This window comes from Neomonachus schauinslandi, chromosome 5, assembly GCF_002201575.2.
Source record: "Neomonachus schauinslandi chromosome 5, ASM220157v2, whole genome shotgun sequence".
Classification (NCBI taxonomy): Eukaryota; Metazoa; Chordata; class Mammalia; order Carnivora; family Phocidae; genus Neomonachus; species Neomonachus schauinslandi.
The window spans coordinates 155,996,194-156,023,766 of NC_058407.1; the positions used below are offsets into that span (position 1 = coordinate 155,996,194).

The 27,573-nt window shown below is 47.9% G+C and overlaps 1 protein-coding gene across 6 annotated transcripts; it reads left to right on the forward strand.

Annotated features, from left to right (window-relative positions):
* Positions 1 to 592: 592 nt before the first annotated feature.
* SLC5A11 (solute carrier family 5 member 11) lies at positions 593 to 26,952 on the forward strand. Of its 6 annotated transcripts, XM_021686859.1 has the most exons (15): positions 593 to 727; positions 2,510 to 2,581; positions 3,778 to 3,882; positions 5,318 to 5,377; positions 6,045 to 6,149; positions 7,330 to 7,435; positions 9,964 to 10,044; positions 11,402 to 11,607; positions 16,395 to 16,530; positions 21,784 to 21,891; positions 22,245 to 22,395; positions 24,116 to 24,284; positions 24,655 to 24,870; positions 25,512 to 25,680; positions 26,750 to 26,952. In XM_021686859.1, exons 1-15 carry the CDS (start codon positions 593 to 595, stop codon positions 26,950 to 26,952), a joined length of 2,022 nt encoding a protein of 673 aa, XP_021542534.1. The 6 variants fall into 6 exon arrangements, with proteins under 6 accessions (XP_021542534.1, XP_021542535.1, XP_021542536.1 ...); XM_021686860.1 differs by lacking the exon at positions 9,964 to 10,044; XM_021686861.1 differs by lacking the exon at positions 6,045 to 6,149.
* Positions 26,953 to 27,573: the final 621 nt, after the last annotated feature.

Sequence of the window (27,573 nt, forward strand, 5' to 3'; positions counted from 1 at the left end):
CTCAGAAATGGGGAGTAACTCAGGTGTCTTGCTTTACTTACACTCTTGGAGTGGGAAACCATCTGTACTATTCATGCTGTTTATTCTTTTTAATATTTTGCCAAGTGAGTGACTGAATTGCTAAAAAATCAGCAGTTGAGGGGCGCCTGGGTGGCTCAGTCGTTGGGCGTCTTCCTTCGGCTCGGGTCATGGTCCCAGGGTCCTGGGATCGAGCCCCGCATCGGGCTCCCTGCTCGGCGGGAAGCCTGCTTCTCCCTCTCCCACTCCCCCTGCTTGTGTTTCTGCTCTCGCTCTCTCTCTCCCTCTGTCAGATAAATAAATAAAAAATCTTTAAAAAAAAAAGAATCAGCAGTTGATTGAATGTGACTTCACTGTATTTGCTGAATGAATGAGTGAACGGATGGACGGACAGATGGGTGGGTGGCTCTGCCTTCCCGGGGGACGTGTCCCTACCACACATCCTCCCCCCTTGCTGTCCTCTGGTTTGGGTACTCCGAGGAGGCAGCCGTGGAGAGGGTGAGAAAAGCGCCTCTGGTTCTGGCATCTGATGCACATTTGCACTTCCCGCAGGAGTGAACGTTTGCTCAGGACCATGGAGAGCAGTTCCAGCAGCCCTCAGCCCACCCAGTCAGATCACCTGGAGGCTTTTCCCCAGAGGAACCTGGAGCCAGGTGACATCGCGGTGCTGGTTCTGTACTTCCTCTTTGTCCTGGCTGTGGGACTATGGGTAAGCCAGGCCAGGGAAGGCAGGGGAAGAAACTCGCCCAAGGTCATCAAGTAATCTGAACTTGACACTTGTAAAAACGGACCGAGTGTGGATCATAAATCAGGTGCTGTCTTAGGTGCTTGCAAATTTGTGTTACCCCATGTACTTTGCACAGATGTCTACGAGGAAGACACTACTACTGTACTCATTTTATAGGCAAGGAAACTGAGGCTCAAAAATGTAAGCTCCTAGGGGCGCCTGGGTGGCTCAGTCATTAAGCGTCTGCCTTCGGCTCAGGTCATGATCCCAGGGCCCTGGAATCGAGCCCCACATCAGGCTCCCTGCTCTGCGGAGAGCCTGCTTCTCCCTCTCCCACTCCCCCTGCTTGTGTTCCCTCTCTCGCTGTGTCTCTGTCAAGTAAACAAATAAAATCTTAAAAAAAAAAATGTAAGCTCCTTGTATGTTAGTTAACAGAGCTGGAATTAGAAGCCATATTTCCTTCACTTTGAAGGTCATGTTCTCTTTTCTTTTTTAAAGGAAGGTTTGTTTTTGTTCTGTTTTGTTTTGTTTTTTAAAGGCAATACAGCCTCATGGTTCAAAAATAAAAGCAACTTAAAGTGACATACAGTGAAAAGTCTCACTACTACACTTCCCTTCACAGGTAACTACTGTTGTTAACTTGTTCGCACGTTAGTTTGAGTTTCCTTATGGAAATCCAAGCAAATATTATTGTGTGTATTTACCTCTTTCTTAAATGGAAAATTGCTTATTATACACATTTTTTTAAAAGATTTTATTTATCTGACAGAGAGAGACACAGCGAGAGAGGGAACACAAGCAGGGAGAGAGGGAAAGGGAGAAAACAGGCCTCCTGCAGAGCAGGGAGCCCGATGTGGGGCTTGATCCCAGGACCCTGGGATCATGACCCGAGCCGAAGGCAGATGTTTAACGACTGAGCCACCCAGGTGCCCTACATGTTGTTTTTTTCACCTTGCTATTTTTCACCTATCATAGTCTCTTGGCTATTTTTTCATATCAGTACATAGATGCTTTCTCGCCTTCTTAAAAGTTGCACAGGATTCCATGAGATGATCGTACCGTGATTTATTTAGCCTGTCTTCTTCTGAGGGTCATTTGGATTGCTTCCTATCTTACTGTCACAAACTATGTTGCAGTCAACAAATCAACATATCTTATACACTCATTATTTTGGATGTGTGCAACTATAATGTAGGATAAATCCCTACACGTATGAGGTTGTCAGACTGAAGGATGTAGGAGTCTGTAATCATTGAGACCTGGGTCTGAATTCCCCACCTTTCCGCTATCTAGAAATACCGCACAAGATAAGTAACTTTGCTTCCAAGCCTCAGAGTCTTCATCTGTTAGATTGTGGTCTAATGACACCAACTTCATAGAAGTTGGTAGGGATTAACATGAGATGAGCTCTAGAAGCTTAGCGTGGTGTCTACCGGCTCTGTTACTGTGACGCTATGCTGCACTGATACTCAGGAAATGGTGCCCATCATGAGCTCTCCTACATAAGCCCTGGGGTGAAAACTCAAATACGTAGGTGAGCCGTAAGTATGCGAAGCAGGGAGTGGCAGGGGTTGTATTGACCCGAAGAATTTATGTCTCCTCTAAAGCATTCAAATTAAAATCCTCTTAAACCATGGGTTTAAAAAAAAAAAACCTAAACTATATTTGATGTCCGGATCTGGCCTGCTGGACTCGAGGTTGGTAATCCATGGCTCAGGAGCTCTGGGATGCCTTGATTGTTACCTGCCCTCTTCTTTGTTTCAGTCCACAGTGAAGACCAAGAGAGACACAGTGAAAGGCTACTTCCTAGCTGGAGGGGACATGGTGTGGTGGCCAGTAAGTGATCTTTGATTCAATTAAAGTCACTTCTCAAAGATTCTTCGAGGGCTGATGTTCTGTTTAGCCTTGGGTCTCGCAGGACTCTGGTTGTATGTAGTGTGAAAGTCACGGTCTAGAGAAGGCTTAGCTCCAATGCAAATGTTTGAACAAAAAAGATTCATCAGCGCACCCAAGGGAAAAATCTAGTTAGGCTGGTTTTAGGGATGGCTGAGGGCAAGGGTTCAAGTGATGTCACTAGGACCTGGTTTCCCTCCCCCCCATCCCTTCTTTCCTTCTTTCCTTCCTTCCATCTGTCCGTATCAACTTCTCTTCTTCTGGATGGGCACTATTCCCAAACAGGGCCAACTTCATGGCAACAAGATGGCAGACACTGCTCCAGACTTTTCATCTTCTCAAGTTCAGTCCAGTATGGGAAGAGCACCTACCTCCATGGCAGTATCCCCAGAAAATATCTTATCTCTGATTGTGTCCCATGCCCACCTCTGTGCCAGTCTCTATCAATCCTCCTGATTACATAAAAGATAAATTCACAGTTTGGTACTAATATGTCTTTATCAACCTTCCATCATTGGCTAATCTCTATGTTTAGCCAAGAGAATGCAGTCCTCAGTGATCGAAACTAGCTAGGATTTAGTAACAGAGATGGTGTCCCAGTTCCAGATTCCCAGGAGAGAAAATGTAATTGACCCAGCTTGGGCCAGGTGCCCAGGGCTGTCTGGTCCAATCAGTTGAGACCAGGGATTGGGATCATTGAATATAAGCTTGGCCACTTAGTGTTCTACCAGGAGGGCTATTTACATTGCTAAATTAGAAACAGAACTGGAATAGAACACAGGCTTCCTGATTCTCATCATGAAGCACCTTCCACAATACCCGTCATCCTTTTCCCTGGGGATGCTGCATACAGTTGTTCATGTTGTGCACTGCACAACCCTATGGCACACAATTCACATTTTAGCCATCATAAATATACATGTTTATTATGCCAATTTCTGATGGTTGGAAGTAAGAGTCTTGGGGAAGAAGAATCTTTTTCTAGTTTGAAAAAAAAGGTGCCAGATAGGCTAGGGATGGCCCTGCCTCCTCTACTTCTCCTTCTGTCTTGGTCCCTCTGGAGCATGGGAAGAACTGAGGGTGGGGAGAAGGTACCATAGACCATCCCTCCAAGATCTGACTTGTCCATCTCCTAACAGGTGGGCGCATCCTTGTTTGCCAGCAACGTGGGAAGTGGACATTTTGTTGGCCTGGCAGGGTCAGGCGCTGCTGTAGGCCTTTCTGTCACTGCTTATGAATTAAATGTAAGTATTTTATCAGGGTGGGTACAGCTTACCCTTTGCCTACTAGGTAGATCCTGGGGGACAGTGTGAATGCCCCGTACTTTCATTCATTTATTTATTTATTTATTTAAAAAAAAATTTTTTTTTTAAAGATTTTATTTATTTATTTGAGAGAGAGAGAATGAGAGACAGAGAGCATGAGAAGGAGGAAGGTCAGAGGGAGAAGCAGACTCCCTGCTGAGCAGGGAGCCCGATGTGGGACTCGATCCCGGGACTCCAGGATCATGACCTGAGCCGAAGGCAGTCGCTTAACCAACTGAGCCACCCAGGCGCCCTCATTTATTTATTTTTGTTAAAGATTTTATTTATTTATTTTAGAGAGAGAGAGCGAGAGGGGGAGCATGAGTTGGGGGAGGGGCGGAGGGAGAGAATCCCAAGCAGTCTCCATTGCTGAGTGCAGAGCCCGAGGTGGGGCCAATTCCCTGACCCCGAGATCACGACCTGAGCTGAAACCAAGAATTGGATGCTCAACTCACCAGGCCACACAGGCGTCCCTACCCTGTACTTTTTGAAAATAGAGTTGTACTTCACGAGAAAACAAACAAGCACCAAAGGCACTGCTGGTCTGCAAAAATCAGTTTGATCTGCAAGCTTCAGGCTTGTCTGGGTTTGCTTGATCCTGGGACCAGAAGGCTGGGACCCCAAAACACCAATGTGTGGGAGAAGAGGACTCAGAACCTTTCCCTTGTGGATGCAGAAGATAGAAGGACCTGAGGGATACCAGTCGGCCATCACAAAAATGTAGTTCTGTGGTCCAGTGGTTCTTGACCTTCCTGGCACCCCACAGATACCCCAGAGATAGGACACACTGTCTTGTGTAGCAGGGCTCGTGCAGGGTATGACTTTCACTGACTGGGCAGGCATGCACTCTTAGCAGTGTTTCGTCTTCACAGTGACTAACAGTTTTTTTTAAAAACAAGCTTCATTTTTTATTTATTTTTAAGTCATCTCCATGCCCAGCGTGGGGCTTGAACTCACTACCCCGAGCTCGAGAGTGACTCACTCCACCCACTGAGCCGGCCCCTTAGTGACTAACATTTTTAAAATGCTCATTCTGTGCCGCACTCTTAAGTACACTATGCATATTACTGTATGATGGGGTTCACTTAGGGAGCCCATCCTGGCTCAACGAGGGAGGGCCCACGCCTGGATGAAGGGGGACGACACAAGGTTTTGGGGGACATTGAATGAGGAGTCACAGGAAAGCTTCTATTTCCACGCTTCCCTCCTTCTTCCCCTTCTCCCATTATCAGTGTGGGAATATGATAGCCCGGGGAGGATGAGGTACTGAACCCAAGACGGAGCCAGGCCAGGTGACCTCCAGGTGCAGAGGGAAATCCAAATCAGCACCTCAGTGTAGGTGGGAGCTGAGTCCTGACTCTGTTTTCTCGGGCAGGGCCTGTTCTCTGTGTTGATGTTGGCCTGGATCTTCCTCCCCATCTACATAGCTGGGCAGGTGAGTCAGGGTGCTCTGGGATGGGGAGACCATTAGGGAGGGTCACCCTCGAGTTCCCTCCCTCCCACCTGAGGACATCCGTTAGCCAGTCCCTGGGAGCTCCTTGCATGGTGAAGGATGCTGTACAGGCGAGACCGGGGAGCCCTGTCCTCAGCACCTCCCACCTCCTGACCCATGATGAAGATGGGCACAGGCTTTCAGATGTTTCAAATGTTTCAGAAACATTTTTTTCAATGCCTCACACAGTGATAGGTGGGTATATCCGCCTGCACAGAACCCCAGTTCCTCCACACCCCACTCCTCTGCCCCTGTTTCCTCCTTCCTTCTTCTTTTTTTTTTTTTTTAAGATTTTATTTATTTGAGAGAAAGAGAGAGTGAGCACAAGCAGGGGGAAGGGCAGAAGGAGAAGCAGGGTCCCCTCTGAGCAGGGAGCCCGACTCAAGACTCGATCCCAGGACGCTGGGATCATGACCTGAGCCAAAGGCAGATGCTTAACAGACTGAGCCACCCCTCTGCCCCCATTTTCTCCTCCCTTCTTAAGTCTATGATTAAGACCATCAGTGCTGCTGAGTTTGGAGAGGAAGGGGGAGGGGAGGGGAAGGGCCAGTGCCCTGAGGCCATTTGCCCCAAATCAGGTGGGTGGTGACAGCTCAGCTCTGGCCCCCAGGTCACCACGATGCCAGAATACCTAAGGAAACGCTTTGGTGGCAACAGGATCCCCGTCATCCTGGCTGTGCTCTACCTGTTCATTTACATCTTCACCAAGATCTCGGTAAGGTGGGGACACAGCCTGGCCACGTCCTTACAGCCTGGTGAGAAGATCGATTACAGCCATTGGTAGTGGGTCCTGCCCATGCATTTCCTCCCCTTGGGCAGGCTTCAGGGAGCTTGGAGGATGGGAGGGGTGGGGGAAGAGGGTAAGCATGGGGAGAGGAAGTTGGGAGAAAAGGTGGAGGGAAGGACACCTCTTTCCACTCCTGCTTTGGCAACATGTCAGGATGGTGCAGGTCGCACAACAGGACTCTTTGAGAGCCCTGCCAGGCCTTGGTGGGGGGCTCTTCTCTTCCTCCTGGGATCAGGCAGTCATCAGGTATTCATCAGGTGTGCTGAGGCCCATCGGGCCTGCCCCACCCTGGCCTTTGGTTGGATGGGCAGATCTCCAGAAAGAGGCCAAGAGCAGATGCACTGCAGCCTCCAGGCACGTGTGCTCAGCTGGCCTGACTCACGCTGATGCTGTCTCCGCTTCCAGCTGGGGCTGGGGAGAGCTTGCCCCAAGTGGGGGGCGGGTGCAGAGAAATTCCATTCAATCCAAACAAAAATAATGGACTCTACACCAGCTGCAGGCTTGAAAGACAGATGTTCGATGACAACATCCCTTCAGAACTCTGCCTCTCAGTCTGGTGGGAAGCTATAGATGTGGGGAAGCTTTCACAGGGGAAGTTATGACCGAGGATGATTACCAACTGGGGAGAGGGGGACTGGCATTCCAGATGGATGGACAGGGCTTGTTAGGGAAGCAGGGAATGTGAAGGGAGTGAAGGAAATGGGGCCAAGGGGTGAGCAGACTGTGAAGCCTGACATGCAGTTCTAATGTATTTATGTAGACGTTATCATGGGGGCCATGCAGGGGGGGCACTGAAGAATTTTAATGAGCAGGAGAAGGATGTTTGATCATGACAGTATTTGATAAAGGTTGCAGTGTTGAGGGTGGAGGGTGGAAGACCAAGAGTAGAAGCAAGAAGACCACTGAGGAGGTTGTTGTATTAGCCCAGTGAATGGGTGTCAAATGTAACAGCCCACAGGGCTCCAGTTGGAGAACCCTGATCTGGGAAGAGGTGGTTGAAGAAAGGGCAGTAGAGAACTCTTCCGTGTTTGCCAGAATCCAAGCTTAGCGGAGCCTGTGCTGAAAATGTCTCTCCTTTCATTCATCCGTCAACTTCCTGTCTCCCCAGGTGGACATGTATGCAGGTGCCATCTTTATTCAGCAGTCTCTGCACCTCGATCTCTACCTGGCCATAGTTGGGCTGTTGGCCATCACGGCTCTGTACACCGTTGCAGGTGTGTCTGAACAAGGGGTGATGCTTGAGAGACTGTGGCCCACCCCCCCCAATCTTTTCCTGGCCCATCTTCTGATGTTCCCGTGTGTTAAAACCATTCATTTATTACACCTCACTCCACGACCCCAGACAAGGTGATTTCTCTTAGCCATTGTCCAAAGGAAGAGGGTTTCCCAATTAGAAGGAGGATTTAAAAATGCACCACAACTGCATCAAGCTATTTTCCATTTGTTTATTGAAGAACTATTTACTGAGAACTATCAGTGCATGTTTATTCACATGCACCCTGTAAAGCTAGGTGGTAAGCGGCTCTAATTCTGAGCCTGAGGTCGGGCAGCCTCCTCTTTCCCCGTTAGAGCTGCATTGTAGAGAGAGACTGGCCTATAGTAGGGCCAGGACAAGTATCTGGTTTGGAATATTTGCCTTTTTATCTTCATTCTGCTCCAGCTTCACCCTTGTCTGCCTCCTCTTGGTGTAATATAATCCATTCCGCAAATATATCTGTATATTACCTAGCATGTGCGAGACATCGTGCTAGGAATGGGGCAGAGCAGTAAACAAAACAGACAAAACCTTTACCCGAAAGGACTTTATATTTTAATGGGGAGACAGACAACGAACAAGGAAATGAAGATATTTCTTGGTATATCATGGTATATCAGGATATATTAGTATAATCTGATAAGTGCTCTGAATGAAGTTTAAGCAGGGCAAGACGGGATGTGATGGGATAAGGAGGTTTTGTTTTTTTTTTTTCACATAGAATGTTCAGGGAAGGCCTTTCTAAGGTGATGTTTGAACCACATTTAAATGATACGAAGGAAGCTCTAAGGAGAAGTGCAGGGGAAGGGAATTCCAGGCAGAGGGTACATGTAAAGACTCTTAGGATGAGAACATGCTGGTTTGGGAAACAAAAGGGTGGTCACTGTGGCTGACACTGGGCGAGCAAATGGTGGTTCAGGCCGCGTCCCGCTCAGCTCCGGGGGCCGTTCCCACAAGCCAGAGAGGGATGCAAGGCCGGGCACTGTGTGGTAGAGCAGCCCTAATGAGGGAGAAAGACCAGCCGCCAGCGCCTCGCAGGAGACAAAATGCGCCTGGATTTTGTTCTAAGTGCCGTGGATCTCCACTGGAGGCTCTAAGCGGAAAAGCGACTAAATCAAACATATGCAAAGATCCCCCGAAGGATCTCGGGGGGGGTCAGCACTCATGGAGGCCCTGTGCCTGGAGCCCAGGGAAAGAGAAGGGGAGCGGCAATAGCCGGTTTATCTTTGTGTTTCCTTGTTTGGGGGTCTCTGTCCCCATTACACTGATCTCTCTGAGGACCGGGGACATGCTGTTTTGTTTGTCTCTCTTTCCCTACCACGTAGAGCTGGGCAGGGCGCTCACCAGAGATTTGGTGAACAATTGAATAAAACACTGAACCCAGTGTCGGGCGCATGATAAATGCTCACACTCATCAGTGTGGAGATGATGCTGGCTTTTAGTGGGCAGGACCTTGCCGCGCTCAGGCCGGCTAATTGCAGCAGAGGGCTGGGGCCAGAACGGACCCCGGGTCTCTCTCCACGTTTGTGACAGGGCCCTGTTCCCACTGGCAAGGAGGGAGAATCAGAGTAGAACACCACAGCTCTGTGCACGGTTTTGGTTTTTTTTTAAGATTTTATTTATTTATTGTCAGAGAGAGAGAGCATAAGGCAGGGAGAGTAGCAGGCAGATGGAGCAGGGAGCCTGATGCAGGACTCGATCCCAGGACCCTGGGATCATGACCTGAGCCGAAGGCAGTGGCTTAACCGACTGAACCACCCAGGCGCCCCTCTGTGCACGTTTTTTATTGCCCACCAACTTTGCCCACTAGTAAACGTGCTCATATCAGAGAAGCATCTCTTTCCCCTTTGGGAAGAAGGAAGAGGGAGGTGTAGTACAGAGAAGAGACTGGAAAGATTGCCCTGTCCAGGTGCCGGCAGACTTGCTGCCATTAATTATATGGCCATGATCAGATCTCACCGGGCTCCGTCAAGAACAGGAGGTTGATGACATGTGGAACGGCTGCCTGGGGCAAGGTGGCCTCACTCGGGCGGCTGGTGGTTGGCATGGGCTCTCAGCTGGGCTTCCCCCCACCCCGTGTGAACCATCACCCTCCGGGAGGCGAGCATGGGCTTCTTAAAGAAGCACGGTGGTCTCAGGACAACACGAGAGCAAGAGCAGAAGCTTCTGGGCCCTTGAGGCTTAGGCTTCGAGCTGCATAGTATCACTCCCACCATGTTCTGCTGGTCAAAGCAAGCCATCTGGCCAAGCTCCTCGTTAAGAGGTAGAGAAATCAGCTTCACCTCAACATGGGAGGAGCAGCAAAACCACAGTGCAAAATGTGCATGCGCTCAGGAAGGCGATACCGTGGCCATCTTTGCAAACAACACTAAGAAATCTCCTCAGGCAGGGCTTGAACTTGCAGGTTCTGTCTGCTCCCCAGGGTAACTCCTCTCCACCATGGTACCCGACCCTCACCTTGGTGCTTATCCCCACTCCCACCCCCAGGTGGCCTGGCCGCTGTGATCTACACGGATGCCCTGCAGACCCTGATCATGCTTATAGGAGCGCTCATCCTGATGGGCTACAGTAAGTGGGGCCCCAGGGTCACTTGGGTGGATGACAACCCCTCTCTCAGGGACATCTGCTTTCGTCACTGTGATCAGCAAGCCCAGGGTCAAAAGCATACCACGGGGGCATTCCAGTCACAGGTGATTTGCTTGAGACATGGTTCTTTTAGCTGGAAGAGAACTGGGCTTATGGAAACTTATTGTTTTGTTTTGTGTTTTTTTAAGATTTATTTATTTTAGAGGAAGGGGGAGGGGAGGGCAGAAGAAGAGAGAATCTCCAGCAGACCCCCTGCTGAGTGAGAAGCCCCATGTGGGGCTCCATCCCACGACCCCAAGATCATGACCTGAGCTGAAATCAAGAGTCAGCCTCTTAAGCGACTGAGCCACCCAGGTGCCCCTGAGTGGTATATACTTCTCTATCATTTTACTTTGAACCTATCTATGTCTTTATAAACATAGATATGTGTTTATACATATATATGTATATATTTCCTATTCTTTATATTTTAAGTGGGTTTCTTGTCGACATCATATAGTTGGGTCTTACTGTTTTATCCAATCTGACGATTTCTATCTTGTCATTTGCATCTATGGGTCAATTATATTTATGTACTGATTGATAGGGATGATTAAAACCTACCATCCTGTCAGCTGTTGTCCATTTGTTCCAAATGTCCTCTGGTTCCATTTTTCTTCTTTTAAAAATTATTTTGGTGGGGCGCCTGGGTGGCTCAGTCGTTAAGCGTCTGCCTTCGGCTCAGGTCATGATCCCAGGATCCTGGGATCGAGCCCCGCCATCGGGCTCCTGGCTCAGCGGGGAGCCTGCTTCTCCCTCTCCCTCTGCCTGCCACTCCCCCTGCTTGTGCGCTCTCTCACTCTCTCTCTCTCTCTGTCAGATAAATAAAAATCTTTAAAAAAGAGAACAGAAACCAAATTGTTATTACGGGGGAGCCTGGCTGGCTCAGTTGGTGGAGTGTGTGACACTTGATCTCAGGGTTGTGAGTTCGAGCCCCATGTTGCGCATAGAGAGTACTTAAAAATAAATGGATAGTTATTAGACCTGCTGCTCGGTCTTACTGTTTAATGGAGCAAATAACTACTAAGCCACAGTTTTTGTGTTTTGATGATTGCCGTCACTATATCTGTTTTCCTTTATAATCCTATGTATTTTGTATTATGCATTGGTTATTAATATTCTGAGAAGCAATACATAATCACCACCAAAGGCATAAAAACAAGGCCGAGAACCTTTAAGGTGACTAACTTTCTTTGTTAGCGCTGCTCGAAGTAGGATGTCACCCATCCAGCCATCCCCTGACCACTCGCCATGGATTGCTCTGAGTTTCTGGCAAATTTGGGTTTCCTCTGCGTCTTAGGTTTTGCTGCAGTTGGTGGGATGGAAGGCCTGAAGGAGAAGTACTTCTTGGCCGTGGCGAGCAACCGGAGTGAGAACAATAGCTGCGGGCTGCCCCGAGAAGATGCCTTCCACATTTTCCGAGACCCCCTGACATCTGATCTCCCGTGGCCTGGGATCCTACTTGGAATGTCCATTCCATCCCTCTGGTACTGGTGCACGGATCAGGTACAGGGCACCTGATGAGGGAGCGCCCTCCAGGACGCTTCTTTGCTTGGGGGGCTGGAGGCTGGGCTGGTTTCCTCCATCTCTTCTCTTGTTTGCTTCCGCCCCTCCCCCACAAGCTCGACTACTCCTTCTTTCCTACTGCTCTACATTATTTTACTTTTTTTTTTTTTAAAGATTTTATTTATTTATTTGAGAGAGAGAAAGAGCACAAGAGGGGGGAGCGGGAGAGGGAGAAGCAGACTCCCTGCTGAGCAGGGAGCCCGATGCGGGACTCGATCCCGGGACTCCAGGATCATGACCTGAGCCGAAGGCAGTCGCTTAACCAACTGAGCCACCCAGGCGCCCTACATTATTTTACTTCTTGAGCTTGCTCATGTAATGGCAAATCCAGGGCTACTAATATTTGCAAAGGGGAACTGTTTTTTGTTTGTTTTTAAAGATTTACTTAATTATTTTGAGAGAGAGAGAGAGCAGGGGGAGGGGTAGAGGGAGACAATCTCAAGCAGACTGCTCAGCGCAGAGCCCAATGCCGGGCTTGATTTCACGACCCTGAGATCATGACCTGAGCAGAAGGCAGACGCTTAACGACTGAGCCATCCAGGTGCCTGAGATGATACATTTTAAATGGAGTTTAAAATTGATATCGGGTATCATTTATCAACAAATACTCACTGGGTGCCCTCTGTGTACTAGACACTTGGAAATCATGAGTACACACATCAGACAGGGCTCTCTTCTCTCCTGGAGCTCACCTTCTTCTAGTGGGGGGGTAGACAGACAATAAGTAAATTATGTGGAATATTTAAAAATGATAAATGCAATTTTTTTTTAAAGCAGGGTAGGGAAAGAGGGGTTAAGAAGGTGGGAATGCAGTTTATTTATTTTTAAAAAAGATTTTATTTATTCATTTGAGAGAGAGAGCACGAGCAGGGGGAGAGGCAGAGGGAGAGGGAGAAGCAGGCTCCCCGCTGAGCAGGGAGCCAGACGCAGGGCTTGATCCCAGGACCCTGGGACCATGACCTGAGCCAAAGGCAGACACTTAACCAATGGAACCACACAGGTGCCCCAGGGCTGATGGAAGTTTAAAGTAACCATCACGGAGTAGGGCAACTGAATTTATGCAGGTAACCGTGCCAAGAACAGAGCCCAGTTCCCCCCATGGGCCAGAGTTCCTCTACACCCGGGCAGTGGCGAGGTGCCACTTAAGGCGAGACCATCCTTGGCAAATCTCCTCCTCCATCCCAAGCAAATCTCAGGTAGGAGAGACTTTGGGACACAGTACAAGATCTAGGCTAATAGCATGGGCTTGAAACGTCACAGGCCTGGAATCAAGTTCTGGGGGCATTGGAATACTAACATCTTGTTTCCTTGTTTCCTTACTAACAGTGTGGTTACTAATGGTTACAGAAGAGGGAAGCATGAAGAATTTGGCCATAATCCTTTGGTCACAGGGACAGTTAATAAACCATTAAAAACACTTACTTTTTTTTTTTTTAAAGATTTTTTATTTATTTATTTGACAGAGAGAGACACAGCGAGAGCAGGAACACAAGCAGGGGGAGTGGGAGAGGGAGAAGCAAGCCTCCTGCTGAGCAGGGAGCCCGATGCGGGACTCGATCCCAGGACCCCGGGACCATGACCCGAGCCGAAGGCAGACGCCCAACGACTGAGCCACCCAGGCGCCCCAAAACATTTACATTTTTGCGATGGTTTATGTTAGTGCTCTTGACACAGCTCACCACCAACTGATACTTCTGAATTTGTACAAATATTTCCTTGAGATGCCTCAAGCCCTTCGTAGCTGGAATTCCAGCATGCACCCTGTGAAACCCACCTCCAACCCACCCGCATTGTTCAGGAGCCTGGGGACTTAGTCACAGAGGACTCAGTCTCCTTCCAAACGCCAGGCAGGGCAAGAGGGCCTAGAAACCCAAGCCCTCTTGATCACACGGTGTAGCCGCTGACCTGGGTTCTGCGGAGTCCCGAGACTGCATTGCTTCAGTGTGCTGGTCCTGCCTTAGGGAACGTAGAGCTTTGCCAGCCCTATATCTAGGCTAATTTTAAGATTTTATTATTTATTAGAGGGAGAGAGAGAGCGTGTGCTGGGGGAGATGCAGCAGGAGAGGTTGAGAGAATCTCAAGCAGACTCTGCGCTCACCATGGAGCCCCACACGGGGCTCGATCTCACAACCCTGAGATCATGACCTGAGCCGAAGTCAAGAGCTGGAGGCTCAACTGACAGAGCCACCCAGGTTCCCTTAGGCTAATTTTAGAGCAGGAGAAAGGCAAAACTAAGCATTTGTGATTCGCAGACAGAGAATATTCCAGATCTTCCTGGGTCGAGACTGAAAAGATAAGTAACAGCGGACAATCGTAATGGCACTTAAACGTTTACTACTGCTGTGCTGTGGCCAGTCCCTGGTCTAACCATTCTACATGAATTAATTCCTTTTCATACCATCCCTCTGAACTGTGGTTCCGTTACTTGGGCCTGGGGGTTATCCTACAGGGGGATCCCCTTCCCCCCAGGCTTGTGGGTTTTCAAGGAACACAGATCTTTTCAGTCGTACTCAGCTGCTTCTTAAATTGATGTTTGTATTCTCCACTTCACGGGAACAAAAGCCAGAATTCTTTTTGGTCACAGTTTTGGATCTCTAGTAGAAAGGGCTTTGTTTTCCAAAGCTATAAATGCTCTCCTCTCAGCTTCCAGAGGGATGGGCTAGGATTAAAGCCTGGGTGCCTCTTTGGGCACCTTACTGAAGCAACCAGACGTATTCTATAGACCCTGATATCCTCACATTTTACCACCACATTCTAAAGTGTTCTAGAAGGCCACCTGGGTGGCTTAGTAGGTTAAGCGTCTGCTTTCGGCTCGGGTCATGATCCCATGATCCCTGCATTGGGATCCCTGCTCGGCTGAAAGCCTGCTTCTCCCTCTCTCTCTGCTGCTCTCCCTGCTTGTGCTCTCTCTCTGTCAAGTAAATAAATAAAATCTTTAAAAAAATTTTTTTAAAAAGTAAAGTGTTCTAGAAAACCTCAGTAGGTGTATATCTGGAGTTCTAAAAAATAACATAATAGTTAAATCAAATTCTATAAATTTTTTTAAAGATTTACTTATTGATTTGAGAGGGAGAGAGAGAGAGAGCATGAGGTGGGGAGGGGCAGAGGGAGAGGGAGAGAGAGAAACTCAAGCAGACTCTGCACTGAGCAGGGAGCCCAACGCAGGGCTCAATCTCACAACCCTGAGATCACGATCTGAGCCGAAACCAAGAGTCAGATCCTCAACTGACTGCGCCACCCAGGCGTCCCCATTAAACCAACCTCTAAACAAGGATGGCTAACTTCCCAGCTCTGGATTGAGGGCCTCCATGCTCTCCACTTTTCCTCACATAAGCCAATCCTACATTTTAGAGCCTTTCACTTTATGGCATCCAAACAAATATAATTTATGCCTGTCAGGGTACACTTGGTTGCAAATGACCAAAAAAAAAAAAAAAAAAAAAATCAAACTGAAACTACCTCAGAGAAAGGATGGGGGATGTATTAGCTCATGGAATACAAATAGGAAGTTGAATGAGCCTTCAGAAACTACTGGAACATATTCTGGTTTCCCTCTCCATCATCCATCTTTATCGCCTATAACTGTTGCCTCCCACTGCAGACCAACAGGAAAGAAGCTGGGAACTCCCTAAGTCCCAGTTCAAAAATGCTGTAGAAGGGTCTAGCATGGGTCAGGTGCCTACCCCTGGATTAGGCAGCTGTGCCCAAGATGAGAGTGTAGCCATGTAGACAGGGCGTGGGTTTCAAAAGAAGGAGCAGGACACTCTAGGAAGACTACCCCATTAATGCCCACTGTCACAAAAACTGGGAAAAATCCCAACTTTGTCCTGCTCGTCACAGCAGTGGTAATGATGTGACATTTCATTCCCTTTGTCCATAGTTCACTGAACCGGCTTATAAAGGCTCTGGTAACTCAACAAGGCCTCTGTAGCTTCTGCAGATGCTTCAAGACTCAAAGCCGAAAAAAATAGGAGAGAAAGTTCTGGGCTCATGTCGATTCGATCTGAAGGCTGGAGGAGGATTTTGGGGGACCACTCTCCTACTCAGAAAACACTCTGGAACAAGTTATTCCTTTTGAGTAGATAAGGTTTTTTGTTTTTTTTTTAATTTTGTGATATACATTTTTAAAGATTTTATTTGAGAGAGCATGAGTGAGGGGAGGGGCAGAGAGAGAGGGAAAAGCAGACTCCCCATTGAGCAGGGAACCTGATGTGGGGCTCGATCCCAGGACTCTGGGATCATGATCTGAGCTGAGGGCAGATGCTCAACTGAGCCACCCAGACACCCCAAAATAACTTGAATTTTAAAGAATCTTTCCCAATATGATGGTGGAGGTGCAGCCAGTGGTCTAAGCTCCTCTCATAGTTTGCAATTCTAATGGAGGCTGTAGGTTCTTTCCTTTGCCTCTTCTAGGAAGAAGTTCTGTGGGAAGTTGTAACTGGCCCACCTTGGATTCATACTTTTCCTCAACTGATCATGGTAGCCAGAGAAGTGGAGAAACTCCATGTAGAAATCGAATTGGCCAGGTCCAGCCCCAGGATAAAGGAGTAGGGAGGGGATGGAATGGGGTTCTTAGCTTCCTCAACTGGACCACAGGGATTGGTAATAGGAAAGTGATGTTTCCTCAAAAAGAAGCTAGACAAACCAAGATCCCAAGTCTGCGATGCCTACCAAGAAGCTTTGCACACTTAGCCACTTCAGCCTCCAACCACCCCACTGTTTTCCAGGTGATCGTTCAGCGGTCTCTGGCTGCCAAGAACCTGTCCCATGCCAAAGGAGGCTCTCTGATGGCTGCCTACCTGAAGGTGCTGCCTCTTTTCATGATGGTGTTCCCTGGAATGGTCAGTCGTGTCCTCTTCCCAGGTGAGAAGACAGTGGGGAGAAGAGATCATCTGTCTTTGAGTTGCAGACCCTGTGAAGTGTTCTAAACATGTGACTGCCATCAGAGATTGGGACTGGAGTCCCTGCAGAGTGATTTGGCTGAGGCATCTCTATCCAGACATCTGACTCTCTCCTGTTTCCTAACAGGGCTTCAACAGGAGTGTCTAGTAGATGTCCCAGGCCAGTAGAGGGGAGACCCATTTGGGGCCTTGCCTCAAATGAATTTTTTTTTGAAGCCACAAACTACAGGCTAAGATCTTGTGGTTCCAGATGTCAGTTTCTTAAAGACTAATGTGAGAGTTCCTGTTGTGCTTTTTAGTATTTCAGCTCAATGGTTTGGTTAGTTTGGCCCAGTGGAACCCCTTTGGGGTACATAACAAAAACCAGGGATGTCAAAGCCTCTAGAATATTTGCCTTAGATTTTTTTTTAATGTGGTAAAGTGATGAGATTTGCACTGTATGGATAAACAGGACTGGGGGGAGGGTGTTATTGGGAGTCATCATGATGTCAGGAACTGCTGATCTGTAGGGAAGAAAGCTCCTTTATTCCGAATCACTGAGCTTTCCTCCCGCACCCACGAAGGCTGTTATTAACTCAAAGGGGAGGGTAAGATAGAGTGCTCCCTCCCCTGCGTTTTATCCTACACAATGTCATGCACAGGTAAAGAAAGGGTAGGATGGCCTAGAAGTTTTGTCAAAATAATTTAGGACAATAAGCCTTAGGAGCAAAAAGCTGGGGAAGGAAGGTGCCGGGGGGGGGGGGGGGGGGAGAGCTCTAGTGCTAGACTCTGGGCTTCCCGCTCCTCCAGCACAGAGGGCATGAAGAACCCAGAGTCACTGGTCCTGGTTCCAGGGAAGGTGCACAAGACTTGGGAAAAGCCAGGTCAGAGTAAGAACTGGGATTTGGGATTTGTGGTGACTTGATGGAAAATACACAGCTTTTGGGTAAGGCTTGACATATGAACAAAGAACGTAGCTTTAAACAACCTACATTCATCATGCTAAGAGTCTTACAGAGAGTGTGGTCTTTCTGAATATGGACTCTGATTTGAATGTTGCAGCCAGAATCCTGGCTCTGCCACTTCCTAGCGGTGTGACCTTGGAAAGCCACTTGCCTCTGTTCCCTCACTCATAAAATGGGGATAATCCTTCATGAGGCTTAAAGCAGTTCTCGGCACGAGGTAAGCACTATAGAAGTGTTTACTCTTATTTTATGTATTATCTCATTTATTCCTCAAAACAACCTTATGAGGTAGGTACTGTTAGGGCTCTTTTCATTTACAGATGAAGAAACTGAAGTTCATCCACTCATTTATTCTTCCATGTGTCCATCAAAGATTCTGAGAGCCAATGATCTGCCAGGCCTTATTCTGGGAGACACTGGGGATCCATAAGTGAACAAGACAAACAGTATCCCTGCCGTTGGTGGGGCTCACATTCTAGTGGTGGAGGAGACACAGAAAGATAAGGAAATAAGTAAATGAGACATTCATTGATTATGTTAAGAGCTGTGAGCCATTGATTGTGTTGAGAGCTGGGTGGGGGGATGGGGTAACTGGGTGATGGGCACTAAAGAGGGCACATGATATGATGAGCACTGGGTGTTACACTGAACTGATGAATCACTGAACATTATATCAAAAACCAATGATGTATTATACCTTGGCTAATTGAATTTAAATTAAAAAAAAAAAAGAAATGCAAACTTTTGGGCCTTGTCCAAGACCTGCTGAATCAGAATCTCTTGAGGTTGAGGCCCAGCAATTTAATAAGCTCCCCAAAAGATTGAGAAGCCCTTGCCTAAAGTGCCAGGCTCCAGGTCAAGCCACTCTACCTTCCTGTTTCCATGTCTCCCTCTATGTCTGCTCTGCCAGTTCCCCCTGAATCTTCAACTGGGTCCAGAAACCACCCAAAAGGATGCTCTAATACTGAGCTATAATGAGCCTGGACAACACCTTCTTCCACTTATCCATCTGATAAATGGTACACACTTTGAAAGGAACCATAGTGGAAATTAAGAGAGAAGCAAAACCACCCTCAAAAACAGTAAAACACAAGTCTAGAAATGTACCCATTTATAAACCCAATCATCCCCACCTGAGCTCTGGAATACATTAAGGGTATGAGACCTATCCATGATATTTACTAGCTGTTTGATTTGCGGAAGCCTTTTCACCTTTCTGGGCCCCAAATTTACTTGTCCTTACAATAGGTGTAATAACCACATCTTCCCCATGGAGTTGTGAAGAATACAGTGAGAATTGTATTGAATTGAATGTTAACATTTGGAAACAGGAGATTTTGTGTTGTTTGGATCTGACCTTGCCAGAAGCATCCTTTTTTTTTTTTTTTTTAAGATTTTATTTATTTATTTGACAGAGAGAGACACAGAGAGAGAGGGAACACAAGCAGGGGGAGTGGGAGGGGGAGAAGCAGGCTTCCCGCGCAGCAGGGAGCCCAATGCGGGGCTCGATCCCAGGACCCTGGGACCATGACCTGAGCCAAAGGCAGACGCTTAATGACTGAGCCACCCAGCACCCCCAGAAGCATCCTTTATGTCAACTATCAGAGGGCCTGATAAGAGAACCCACACCATATATGAAATGGTTGATTAATTAGCCCAAGACAGGTAGGTGGTTGTTACCCAATGGTGTGTTAATGATCCATAAGGCTGTTGGTTTCAGTTGTAGCTTAGCCAACTAATATCCTAGGATGAATATATTCTTTTTTTTTTTGAAGTAAGCTCCATGCCCAGCATGGAGCCCAATATGGGGCTTGAACTCATGACCTTGAGATCAAGACCTGAGCTGACATCAAGAGTTGGATGTTTAACCAACTGAGCCACCCAGGCTCCCCGGATGAAGCTGAACAGACAAGGACAACTGCCACAAACATGCTTTGTAAACTGTGTATGTCACGTTTCATGGTTGAAAAGTGCATGTCTGGAAGGTTAAACAACCTAAGGTTAACAACCAAAGGTTAAACTATGTAGTTAATTAAATATCCCAGGGAGAGTCTTGCTCCATCTCAGTGTACCTTGAAGAGAGGAGCTTTTGGGGGTGCCTGGGTGGCTCAGCTGGTTGGGCTACTGACTCCTGGTTTTAGGTCGTGGTCTCAGGGTCCTGGGCTCAAGCTCTCCCTCTTCCTTTCTCTCTAAAGTAAATAAATCTTTAGATAGAGAGAGAGAGGAGCTTTTGGACAAAAAGAGGTAAAGTCCATATGATCTGAATGTGAATAAGATCTTTGTCTGACCTGGGAGGCTCCTTACAATATTCTGGGCATGGGAATGAAACTATTTCCTTATCTTCTTTTAAGACTTCTCAGAAGTATCATAAAAAGCCAAGAACTTTGACCTGTCAAAAGCATTTTTCTCAAGATTGTTTCTGCTCAGGACTTCTCTTCAAATATCACTTTTGGTCTACAGTCTTAATTTTGTCTAAGACTTGAACCAGAGCTTTGGGGGCATCTACTTCTATTCTGTAGCAATTGTATTATTAATTGTGGCCACAACACCCATTGGTGGATGTTTGTGAGTCGAAGGGTCCCAGCCTTTGAGAAGACATAATAATGTGTGGAGAAATTTTATGAAGATCAGTTTGCCCTTGGACTTCCCAGTGGATGAAAGGGCCTAGGGCTATATCCATTTCTTAGGTCTTATATTACATTAAAAAGAAAATGAAGATAGAACAATACTGCATTTTAAAATTGTGGTGTCCTTTAAGTGGTTATAGTTATTAAATTAGCAGTTTCAATGCAGGTAAAAATATAGAGACTAAGTGTACAACCTCACCTCGAGATACTGTCAAACATCTACACTTGGGGTCTCAGTTAAATGGTCATCATGACCTTGATAAAGCACTGGAACCAGGCAGGAAGTTGGCATGAGCGGTGGAGGGCTTCATGTTCACTTGTAAACTGAGGTTCGAGATGGGCGGACAGGAAGCCCATCACCCTTCAAAATGAGGACCAAGGACTGAAGACTTTGGATTGAGCAGAGGGGGCCCAGGAGGGATTTATGGGAGTTATTTCTCAGTCCACCTGGTGAAGGAGACTTGAGAGGTAGTAAGTGGCCCAGCTGGGGTGAGTGGTGTTGGGTAGGCATTGGGGCGTTGGTGAGGAGCACTGGTTAACTCAGATGTCAGGAGCTGAGAAAGTGAGAAGGTGACAAGAAAGGTATCCTTCAGACACAGGTGCCAAACCATTGAGACCAGAGTTCTGAAGGTCCCAGTGGCCAGGATTAAGTCTTGGATAGGGTGCCTGCCAGACTCATTAAAGACAGAAAAGCATATACTCTCTTGGTCTTCCTTCTCTGAAAAATTGGATTTTGAGTCAGGAGACCTGGGTTTCAATTCTGCCTCTGGCATGACCTTGCTGGGTGTTTATACTCAGGTCTCTCGCCCTGATTCTTCATCTGTGAAACGGTGGAAGCAAGCACTGTGATAGCTAGCTCTGTCCCATAGAAATTTGTTGAGCACCTGCTCCGCCTCACGCTCTGGACTCCAAGCAGGAGTATGGACGTGTATGCTTGGGACGTGTTCATCATTAGACTAGGAAGAGATGACGAACTGCAGATGCCACGAAGGCTGGGTGGCTTTACACCAGAAAATCAGAATGCTGTTCAGGAGAGCAAAGACCCGACACAGAAATGCAGGAAGAGGGGGGAGAGAGATTCAGCTAGCACAGTTGGGTTGTTAGGAGCCTAATACGAGAACAGCTCTTGAGGAGCTGGGGGAAAAGAGGGATTTGGAAAATATTCGCCCTGTGTGGGGCAATGGCATTCTCCTGTGCATCCCTGAGGAACTGTAGGCAAGATATGAATTGCTTGTGTCCCCATTCCGGGGCCCCGGGGGGAATGCAGCCTGATGGGGGATGCTGTGGAGAATGGCCGCTAGGTGTCTCAGTTTTATTTGGGTGACAGTAATAACAGCCGAAGTGCATTCAGTGCTTCCTACATATCAGTTTCCGGGCCAAGCACATTACGTCTGTCATCTCAGCCAACCCCCATGATAATCATACAAAGTAGACTTACATTACTGTCCCAGTTTTACAGATAGGGCAAGGTTAAGTAAGAAGGTCATGGTTTATAAAGTCTAGGCTCCTTTTTTATTTCACTGAGTTATACAGGTATAGACAGTCATCCCGTCTCCCGGCATGGGCCTGCGTCACCCCATGCTAGTGGCTCGGCCTGGGCTCACAGGGTCTGTCTGCTCACCCTGGGCCTTGTTTTTTCCAAAGATCAAGTGGCTTGTGCAGATCCAGAAACCTGCCTGAAGGTCTGTAGCAACCCCTCTGGCTGCTCCGACATCGCATATCCCAAACTGGTGCTGGAACTCCTGCCCACAGGTAATGTCCACTCGTCCCTAAATGGAGTCCCCGTGGCGCTCCCGGAAGGGAAGACCTTGGCCGGGCCCTGATCTGAGGGAGGGACAGGATGGGAGGGCAGCAGGAGGGAATGCGCTCTGGGCTGAGGGACTGAGCCCCAGAGCCAGGGCCCTCAAATAAAACCCAGGTCCTGCTATGCCCCCGCTCCAGCCCCTGTCCCTCCTCATGGCTCCCACCCCTGAGTTCTGCTTCCTCCCAGTGGCACCTACTGGGATCAGCTGGTGCTGTGGGCCTGGGGTAATGGGGTCATGAGTGGAAGCAGCAGCAGTTAGCAGGAAAAGCCTGAGGCCCATAGACCTCCCTTTTGCCCCCAGGGCTCCGTGGGCTCATGATGGCTGTGATGGTGGCGGCGCTCATGTCCTCCCTCACCTCCATCTTTAATAGTGCCAGCACCATCTTCACCATGGACCTCTGGAATTACATCCGGCCTCGGGCATCAGAGAAGGAGCTCATGATTGTAGGCAGGTAAGGTTGTACTGAGTGGGAACTGGGGAAGGAGAGTGAAAAGTTTAGAAACCCAAGGAGGAGAAAGCTGAGCCCACCCAGAGGCAACCCGACCAGCCACTCATCCTGGAGGCTCAGCCTCCTCTGATGGCAAAGGTGAGGTTCCTTAAGACTCTGTATGAATAAATCACTCATTCAAGAGATGTTTGCTGAGCACCTACTATGTGCCAGGTGGCTGGGTGCAGAGCAGGGAAAAGCAAAGATTCAGTTTCTGCTTTCACAAAGCTAAAGAGAAGATAATTAAAGAGAGAGGATAATTAAAAAGAAATTACAACCCCAATGAGTGCTATGAGGAGGAGCCAGGAGATGTAGGGATTCAGAGGAGTCCCTAGCCTGGACTGGGTGAGACCTGAGGGATGGATAGGAGTTAGCCAGGTAAAAGGGAGGAAGGGGTTCTGGGGACTGGGCGGGGGTGGGGGGTGGGGAAGGTTTCCCTACTAAGGCTTCTGTAAGGTCCTGAAATCTAATGGGGGGAAGGGGGGAGGAAACGGAAGGGGCCAAAATGGATGGTATGCAAGTCTTATGTAAAGTACATGCTAATAAGCATCTTGGGGCCCCGAGGGCTATCTTAGCTTTTGGTTAGGGAAAGAGTTCTTAGGTCTGACACTGAGAACATAACTCATAAAAGAAAAAAGAAAAAAAAAAAAACATTAGACTTCATCAAAAGCTAAAACTTTTTCATTTCGAAAGACACCATTAAGGAAATGAGAAGACAAGCCACAGATAAGGAGAAACTATTTGCAAGTCATGTAGCTGACAAAGGACTTTTGATCTAGAATGATCTGCAAAATGAGATCATAACCCTAGAAAACTGTAGGGAGATACCACAACGTGCTCACTAAAATGGCTATAATCAGAAAGACAGAGGGACGCCTGGGTGGCTCAGTCGGTTAAGCGTCTGCCTGCCACTCCCCCTGCTTGTGCTCTTTCTGTCTCTGACAAATAAGTAAAATCTTAAAAAAAAAAAAAAAAAAGACAGACAGACAAGGAGATAGAGAAGTTGGAACTTTCTTAACACTGCAGGTGGGAATGTAAAATGGTTCAACTGTTCAAAACAGTTTGGCAGTTTTTAAAAAAAATTAAACATACAACTTATCATATGACTGAGCAGTTGCATTCCCAGAAATGAAAACATACATCTACATAAAGATTGCATTCCCAGAAATACATAAAGACACAAACACAAATATTCACTTAGCAGCTTTTGTTTACAAGAGTGGAAAAATAGAAAAAACACAAGTGTCCACTGACCACGGCAGGATAAACAGTGGCATGTCATGGTAGATCCATTCAATGGGGTATTTTTCAACAATAAGAAGGAATGACATACTGTGATCATGCATGATGCATGGATGAACCTCAAAAGCATGCTACGTGAAGGAAACTGGCTGCCAAAGACCACATGCTGTTGAATCTTATTTCTGTGCAATGTCCAGAAAAGGCAAAGCCATAGAAACAGGAGCAAATAAGGAATAAATTGTAAATGGGCACGAAGGAACTTGTTTGGAGTAATGGACTTGTAAAACTTGATTGCATTGCCCGGAGTTACGGGATTGTACTCTTAGAATGCGTGAATCTTGTGGTATGTAAATTCTACCTCAATAAAGCTATAACAGAGAAAGAGCAGTAAGTGTTTATGGGGAAGACATGCTAACGAGGGGCTCTCTCCGCCTGGCACTAGGGCGTTTGTGTTGCTGCTGGTGCTGGTCTCCATCCTCTGGATCCCCGTGGTCCAGGCCAGCCAGGGAGGCCAGCTCTTCATTTACATCCAGTCCATCAGCTCCTACCTGCAGCCACCCGTGGCCGTGGTGTTCATCATGGGATGCTTCTGGAAATGGACCAATGAAAAGGTAGCTCACCACCCATGAGGATGTCTTAGTGACATGGGTGGCATTCCGGAGGATGAGTTCTGGGGACGGAGGTGTGGGGAGGGGGCCACCTAGCCTTTGAAGAGCAACCATGGGGGTTCTGTTTTGATGCATTGTGTCATGAAACAGGAAGCTAAATTCACAAGGAATGAGTAAATTATTCATGAATGATTAGTTATGTGTGAAAGATAAACAGATAAGTAGCTGCAGTCCTTTTCAAATTACTGACGCCTGCATCGACCGTCCCTAGAAAGGCAGGCTCTTGAAAATGGCTCATTGAGGTGTGCAGAGGCTCAAGCTGGCCGCCCCGTAACGCTGGACATCTCTAAGATGGCCTTGCTCTGATTTGCAGGGGGCCTTCTCAGGTCTGATCTTGGGCCTTCTCCTAGGCTTGATTCGGCTGGTCCTGGACTTCATTTACCCGCAGCCTCGGTGTGACCAGCCAGATGACCGCCCCACTGTGGTGAAGGATGTCCATTACCTGTATTTCTCCATGATTCTGTCTGCAGTGACTCTGATCACGGTGTCCATCGTGAGCTGGTTCACAGAGTCGCCCTCCAAGGAGATGGTACCTTTGGGTTTGATACTATATAACCACTGAGATCCTTGGCCGCAAGCGACAGAAAACTGACCCAAACTGGCCTCAGCAAAGATGGCTTGATTGTTCAAGAAGCTGGGACATCCAGGGTTGGGCTTTAGGGACAGCTTGATTTGGGATGGAAGACCATCCGAATCCATCCTTCATTTCTGCCCCAATTTTCAGGCGCTGTGTGGGGCTGGCAGTTTCCAGGGATTTTATCTTTTCTCATGCTCATCAAGCAAAAGCAGAAACGTGTTTGTCCCAGCATTTCCAGCAGGGTTCCTGATTTCCATCGATGCAGTCAGCTCGACACATGTTTACCCATGAACCAGTTCAGTTTCTGTGGCTAGAGAAATGCATGCGCTGAATGGCTGATGGGGGGGGCGGTCCCCCAAAAGCCCCAGGCTAGGGTTAAGCTCTGGGGGGCCAGAATGAAGGAGGGTGAGATCCCAACAAAATTAGGGCTGCTGAAGAAAGCCAGGGGAATCGTGGGGGAAATGTCCATTGATTCTGCAGAGGGCAGGGAGCTGGAACTTGTTGGAGGTGCAGTGATGGGGGGCGTTCTCACATGTGAGGCTGAACATGGGTTCGAGCAGGGGACCCTAATCTGATCCATCTCTGCTCCTTAGGTAAGCCGCCTGACCTGGTTTACTCGTCATGACCCCATGGTCCAGAAGGATCAGGTACCACCAGCAACTCCCCAGACTCTTACCATCTCTCCAAATGGGACATCAGAGGCCAGCATCACCAACATCCAGTTGGAGATTGTTCAAGAAAACATAGCCAAACCCCACTGCTGTGAGTTGCCTCTCCTCGGTTACAGTAGAAGCCCAAGAAGCATTAGGTGTTTAAGGGGAGATTTTTCTACCAAATCACCAGCCAGAAGGAGGATGTCCTTGGAATGTTAGCATCCCCTGACCCCCAGTATCTGTTCTAACTTTCAACAGATGCTCAGTGGGGAGCAATAACAGCAAACGCATGTTGAGTGCTTGCTAAAACATGGCTCACTCAATCCCCATGAAATCTCACCGGGTAGGCTGGAATGCTATTGGCTTTCTCTAAATTGCTGGTTTCAAATTGGCAGCTTGCAGACATACCGTGGTGTAGTCCACCTACCATTTTAATAAAAGGTGAGTTAACATTGAAAAATCAGGAGATTTCACATAAAATTCCAGATTTCCATCTCCTTTTGAGATGGGCCCCCATGTCTGCATGACTCACGTTGTCCGGAGCTTGGAAAGCAGGCCCTTCAGACCTGGGCTGTGCCCTTCAATGAGCCAAGGTCCCCACCTGCCCCTATTGCCCCATGACCCTGCGGCCGTGGGCTGTCATTTACCATCACACGTGGCCTTTTACATCTATCAATATACATGCACATACACGTACAAACGTTCTGTGGCTATGTATCCATGTCAACCTAACGAGATAGATCCAGAAGACCGTGTGTTTCAAGAAAAATGAGAGAATCTTTCCTGGTTCATATTTTGACAAGTTTAATAAGCAAGGTGGCTCCCCTTGACCACGTGCCTGGCTCTAAAGGCCGTGGAGCTTGCAGGCCCAGCTTCGAATGGGGAAATAGTTTCCCCACAAGAGTGCCCTTCTCTGCCTTGGGCCTCCTGGCAGGCAATGTGATAGAGAGGAGGGAGACAGATTTGGCTTCTGAACCCACCCCTGCCACTGCTTACCCACTACATGGCCTCACCCAAGTTAGTCAAGTGAGGCTCTGTCTCTTCATCTGAAAATAAGTCTGAAAATACCACTCTTCCAGATTAAGGTATTCATGAATACTTTCCAGAAAAGGTATGGAAAATACTCACTGGGAATGGAACACAGCTGGTCCTTATGACCTTCCTTTGGGTTCTTCTAGGTGACACAACCCCAAAGCGGTCCAAAGTGATGCGAGCCATCTTGTGGCTCTGTGGAATGGAGAGCCTGGATAAGGAGCCCCCGAGAAAAGTGGAACCCGTCATAGTTTCCTTGGAAGAAAACCCCCTCGTGAAAACCCTTCTGGACATCAACCTCATCATCTGCGTTAGCTGTGCCATCTTTCTCTGGGGCTACTTTGCTTAACGTAGGGGGTGAACCCAGGAGTCCAGTCTGTTGTCCGCGCCCTCTTTTTGTAATGAAAGGAAATTAATAAAGCTTCGTTTGTTTACTGTGAGGCTTCAGAGGAATTCATGGGCCATTTTCAACGCGCGACACTTAGCTCTTTTCTTCTTAAAAGGGAATGGAGGGTAGAAGGTGGGGGAGAAAAGAAGTGTCAAAGCTGCCTCTTCTCAAAAGGCTATTCACTCTTCTTGTCTATTGTGCGACACCAAGGGCGAAATTCAAACTGATAAACAAGTGAAGAGACCCGCCAGGCCTCCCAGCCTGGCAGCAGCCCCATCTCCAGGGCCGAGCACTAGCATTTGGACTTTGCCCGGCTCACGTTCAAAGCGCAAGGAAAGGGACCTACAGGCCACCGCTTGCCTCCACTCCTGCTGGCTTTGGGTGAAGGAATAGCTGGTCCCCAGAGCTTTCCTCGCTGTGACACTTGCTTTTCCATATGATCTCTGGGAAGTAGACCAGAGGGGGCACCCTGGAATCTTGTGCTTTAAGGAAATCAGGGAAATGTGTGCACTTCCCAAGTGCTGACGTCGATTCTGTTTCTCCGCTTAATTCCCGCAAGGCTGCTTGCCCTCAAACAAGCGG